Source organism: Rhagoletis pomonella, unplaced genomic scaffold (genome assembly GCF_013731165.1).
Source record: "Rhagoletis pomonella isolate Grant_MI unplaced genomic scaffold, Rhpom_1.0 Rhpom_scaffold_00003, whole genome shotgun sequence".
NCBI lineage: Eukaryota > Metazoa > Arthropoda > Insecta > Diptera > Tephritidae > Rhagoletis > Rhagoletis pomonella.
Window position 1 is genome coordinate 12,532,448 of NW_023458557.1, and position 6,049 is coordinate 12,538,496.

General features: G+C 33.5%; 1 protein-coding gene across 1 annotated transcript; it reads left to right on the forward strand.

Moving 5' to 3' along the window:
- The first annotated feature begins 2,648 nt into the window (after window positions 1-2,648).
- Window positions 2,649-3,477, forward strand: LOC118736474. The gene is made up of 2 exons (XM_036466556.1): window positions 2,649-2,797; window positions 2,856-3,477. The coding sequence occupies exons 1-2, from the start codon at window positions 2,728-2,730 to the stop codon at window positions 3,086-3,088; spliced, it is 303 nt and encodes a 100-aa protein (XP_036322449.1). The 5' UTR covers window positions 2,649-2,727; the 3' UTR covers window positions 3,089-3,477.
- Window positions 3,478-6,049: the final 2,572 nt, after the last annotated feature.

Genomic DNA, 6,049 nt, shown 5'->3' on the forward strand with positions numbered 1-6,049 from the left:
TCATATTACATATAATTAAATGCATATAAATGGGCATTTGCCTGACGTCATGATTTTTTTAAAAAGACTTTATAATTTTTATATTTAATAAATTCAGTGCAATGTAAAACAAAAATATGGGTACCAAAGGAAAGAAAAATTCTGTAGAATTTAAAGCAATCGAAAACTGTGTTTCTCTTTGTGTTAGAATCCAACACAAAGTCACAAAAAAGTGCTAATACATATGTAGGCACTGAGTGTGAAGTTGAAATTGATTGAAAATGTGTATGTACCTACTGCAGAATTTTTTGGGTTCACAAGGAGGAATTGGAATGCCCCTTTAATCTATTTTATTTTTTTAAGCTTATAAAATTAGTCCTTAACATATAATTTTTTTTTTTTAAATAAGAATTGAAAAATTTCAAGGATATTCAAGGATAAATTTATAAAAGGGCATTTTCAATACCTAATCTTTCCTAACGCCCCAAAAGGTGTTATTTGTTTCTCTTTAATTTGATACCCATACCGGTTTTAAAAGTACTTTGCACTAAATTTTTAAAATAATTTTTTGAATTACCCATGTCTTTCAAATTTCAAGTTTCTTTTAAAAAATTCTGACGTCAGAGAGAAAAATTAAGAATGCAATTTTACTGTATTTGGCCCTTGATTTCGCGAATATGTATATTGTTTTTTTGTGTGTAAAATTGCCTGTCACAAGGTATTATGTGCACCCAGAAAAATACCCTCGATTTTTAAGTAACACGATCCAATTTTTCCATTTTAACATGATATTTTTAACAGGAAAAAAGTGTTAAGAGTAACATGAAGTATTTTTGGTAAATTTACCAAGGTATAGTGTTTAATTTACATGTGAATAGTGTTAAAAATATATGGCAACGTGATTCCTGTTTGTTGCAACCTGAATAATGTTGATTCAAACACATAAAGTGTTAATTTTACATTTAGTTCTTGTTAAAAAGGTCTGGAAACATGATTTCTGTTTGTTTTGAGATGAGCTATTGTGAATTTTACAGGGTATGTGGTGAGAGAACATAAAAGTACCGTAATATTTTATTTGCGTGCGCGTTCTTCGTCATTCGGTTGCATTTTTATTTGGTGTATTATTTGTGAAAGATTATTAAAAAAAAAACTATTTAAATATTAAGAAGAATGGGTACAGAAAGTGTCTTTGGGGAATCGGCGGGCATATATTTCGTTGTTGATGGTGATTTAACCATGGAAAATTAAGTTGAGACTTCACTGCAGCAAAGCCAAGCCACTGAAGCTCCACGCGAAAAAGAAAATGTGAAAGACGTCGTATGTGGTAAAATTAACTTCAGTGAAGAAGTTTATCAAAGAATTCTCGGTAAGTTCTTTGAGAAACTGCGCGGAACCATATGCATATTTATGTTATTGACAGATTGCGGAATGGATTTAGAAGGTCTGTATTTCATCAACAATGGGGACATAAATGAACTTTTCCCTGCATCAATGCTCGGAACGAGAGTAAAGTTTAAAGAAAGAGTTGCACGTTGGCGACAGAATGAAGTGAGTAAATCATTTTCACATCAACGATAAGCTCTGCATACTTTTTTTTTTATTTTAAGGCTGATACCATTTCGTCAATAGGATCATGCAAGAGTTGGATAAACTCTAGCCAAGAGTCTCACGACTCGATAAGAGACATGGAAGCAAAGAATTTAAAGTTATACTTAATGCCACTGAAAGATGTCAAAGCATCTTTAAACAATATAAAGAAAAGACCGTGCTGTCAGATGTTAGTCGTCACATTTTGGTAAATACCATTGTTGACCACTTCTCAACGCGATCAGTGCTATGGTATGTATGCATTTTCATATTCACTTACTATCAAAATTTGTAAATACATATGTAAAGGAGGAGCAAGTTTCAAGCGGATAAAAAATAGCACTGATTTTTAATAATTTTTTTAGCTGACAGATTTTTGCACTTTTTCCTTATAAGCATGAATTTCTTACGAAATAAAAAGTGGAAGAAAGTTCGAAACTCTGATTTATATGGTTTTGGCTAAAGCTTGGATACAATTTTTATAGAAAAATAACAGAATAAATTAGCTTGAAAAACGTTGTGAATATTAAAAAAAAATTCAACACTTAAATGCATTTATTTTACTTTTATTTAGCGCTATTGCTGCAACCGTCGATATGGCAAAAATTCAACAGGCAAACTTTATGATAAGGCAACAAACATCCGAAGGAAAATAAAAAAAGAAACAGGAGTACTAAGAGCGCGGTTACCCACGAACGTGTACGTAGCATAGCGTAGAAGTACGTAGAAAGATATCAAGTATGCTTTTGATAGGAAGAGAGAGAAGCAACGTCTACGTCACGGTCATGCGGTGGTGAGTTTTTGTTAACACGCATATCCCATAAGATAGATCGTGTCAGCTGACACGTTCTCCATTTTTACGTCCGTGGGTAACTGCGCTTTAAGCATTGCACCTAAATGTCAACCCACCCAATCAAGTTTGTCGGAGCAGGCGAGCAATAGTAAATTAGTAATAAGCTGAAACACAGTCTTGGATACACTTTGGTAAGATTAGCTTTATATATGTATTTTAAATTTTCTTATTTTATGATATAAAACTTTGGAATTTGTATATTTTCAATTATACTGCAGGTTGAGATTGATTTTGAAGCGAAATTTCCCAACTGTTCGCAGAATTTGCTAAACGAATGGCCAAAATTTAGAAAGTCAATTATACCTTACATGAAGACAAAAATAAGAGATGCAGCGTCCATTGATATGCTAAAACAAATTGACAAAAATATCAGTACTGGTAAAGCATAAATTCTAATATTTATTTTTTCAAGTATTTATTTTATTTTCTTATACAGACTCAATGGATTGTTTATTGACACTGCTTTTGCATGCGATACTTAAACCGTCATTAATTTCCGTTGGACAAACTTCTGGTGAAAAACGGCTTAAATGGAAGCCATCAATATGTGATGCGCAAGCAGTGACATTGCTGCATTGCAGCAGCATAAACGATTATCAGAGGATGTACCACGAATTAAAGATTAAGTTAAATCAAAGAATCTTCCTCTTCAGCCGCTACTATTGGTAGTCGGAGAGGAACTAACTAAGTTAGACTCTTTTTACGTTATTTTCGACAGTATAATTTACATGGTACCGACATTTTTAAAATCACTTGATACTTTATTTAAAATCTTTCATGTATTAAATTTGGAATATCCGATACAAGCGAAATCCATATATAATTTTATCGAATCCTACTTTTTTGGTATTGCGGATTGTGCTAGGGTGTTATTACACTTAAGAATTATTTAAAAGATACTCAAAACTTGTTGGAGTAGATTGATAAAGTGTTCAAATGCTTTATACCGAAAAAGCCGTCAGCAATTTTTTATCCGCTTAAAACTTGCGCTTTATCAGACTAAAATTTAACAGGCTATAAAACTGCATGCCCAAAAATGTTTGAAAGTTCTAAAAGTCCACAATTTTTATAAAAATTTTTTGAGTTTTTCTAAGCTCTGCATAACAACTGAAAGTTTGATTTATATGGTTTTGGTCAAAGCATAAACCATGTTTTTATAAAAAAGTAACAAAAAAAATTTTACTTTAAAAACCTTGCACATGTACAACAAAAATCACCATGGACTCAGTTTCGCACTATAGTGTATGTATGTATTAGAGGTATACGCCGTCGAGCCACGCCGCCGCCGCCGCCGTTTTTTGTAATTTCTCACGCGCCGCCGCCGAGTTACGAAAATATCGGCGCGGCGGCGGCGTTCGGCGCCTAAGGAATTTTGTACAAAATTTTCATGATGTATGCACATTGAAATATATCGTTTAAAGGAACTAAATACTACTCGTATAAAACACTATTTTACGAAATGAAATTTACCTTTTTAAAGGAGTTTTTTTTGTATAATTCGGGGCATTGAACATTTCCAAAAAAACCTTACCCCGAAAAAACATAGGTAACACGTTTTTCGATCGAAAGCGTTTATAACAGTTAAATTAGGGTCGAATACTGGTAATCTGATGATTTTTTTCCGCAGTAGAAAAATTTTTTCAATACTAATTTTTTATATACTACAACAACAAGAAAGTTACAACACATGAAAAACTTTAACGCCAATATCTCAGAAATCAGTTTTAACAGAAGCGCCCTTATTGCATCTAATAATAATAATAATAGATTGGCGCTTACACATATGTTAGTGTTTGGCTGAGCTTCTCCTCCGATTTGTGGCATGCGCCCTAATGTTGTGACACAAAGCGGAGGGACCTACAGTTTTACGCCGACTCCGAACGGCGATTGTGTTTTTATGAGAAGCTGTTTTTCATGGCAGAAATACACTCGGAGGCAGTGTTGCCGCGCATAATTTTTAGTGGTAGCCAAATTCCTTTAAAAAAAGGGCTAAAAAAGAGCTAAAAATAGTCGTTGTGGCTAAAAATGGTAGCTAAAATTTTTTACTTACATATACATATATAAGTGTACACGCCCACTAGAACTTGAAGAGAGATCTCCCTATATGAGAAATAAAAGAGTACTCCCCTTGACCTGATTTCGGAGCAGCAAGATAGATTTGTCGGTTTTGTACTCCTTTATTACTAGCTTAGAAGTCAAATAGGAGATCTCCTAAGCGAGCAAGCAAAGAATGCTCTCTGAGGCATGATTTAGGAGCATTAAACTAGATTTTTCGGGTTTTTACTCCTATATTGCTCGGTTAGGAGAGTAATGGGATATATTCTAAGCGAGCAGTTAAGTTCTGAATGAACTCCCTGATTGCTCATTTAGGAGGTAAAAGGAATTACTCGCCACCCTAGGACATCCCGTGTTAAAGGGAGTATACAAAATTACATGCTTATACACAGCAGCATAGGGAGCAATGGGGAGTAGTCCTATACATTAAACATTTTTAATAAGTAATGGTATATAAAAACAAACATTTTTAATAAGTAATGGTATATAAAAACAATGAACTTTGGAAAAAAAGCTAATATTTTATCAAACCAAAAACCTTTTTGTATAAAAGGGGAAATATACGACACCAGCTTGCTGGTTCCATCAAGTGATTGTACCATCAGGCTCGAAGCATATAACTTACCAGCATTCTGGTACAATATTTATTTCTTTACAAATGAGGTCGAGGAAAGATCGAAATGATTAGAGCCGAAATTTGATAATTTTTCTAGCATTTTGTTAAACATTGTTTTTTTTTTTGTAATTCACAACTGCAATATCGTGAACGTAATCTTCCACAAATACGGCATTGACTCATATATTGCAAGAAATTTCTGCCAAAATACTTTTTACTTAGAAAATTGAGCTAATTTCACCACTAACGACACCAGCACACACCACAAGAACATACACGATCAATAGACTTCATGGGTAATTTAACAAATTTAGCATATTAAGGGCCGTGGACTTATCTATTTTAAACTATAGTTAAATCGTTAAAAGATAAGTTAACAGCCCCAATACTTTTACAGTATGTATTTATAAAAGCGTAAGGAACATACAATACATATATGTATATATATCAGTCTTTCTTAGTTTAAAAATTCATCTCTTACATAAATGCAAAAAAAAAATTAAGCATATACAACTTTTTCATGCCAAAAATAAATAAATTCTAAAAAGGGCTAAAAAAAGGGCTGGGGGCAATTTTAAATTTATGTGGCCAAAAAAATTATGTGGTAGCTAAATCTAGCCACCAAAGGGCTAAAACGGCAACACTGCTCGGAGGTGTGCCATTGCCTGCCGAGGGACGACCGTTGTTAAGGAAAAACCTTTTTCTATGTTTTTTGCGATGCTGCTTTGACCAGGGCTTGAACCCAGGCGTTGCGGAGTGGAAGCGCGCACTGCTTACCACTACACCACAGTGGCCTTATTGCATCTAACTCCTCAATTATTGGCGATAAAAAAAAGACAAGTTGATTTTCCTGTGTATTTTTTTAATATTTTAAACACACTTTTATTAAAAAGCAAACACTTTTTTTTGCTAATTTTTACGTTAGTAAGTTACTTTATTCTGGGGTCCCGCAGACGAAT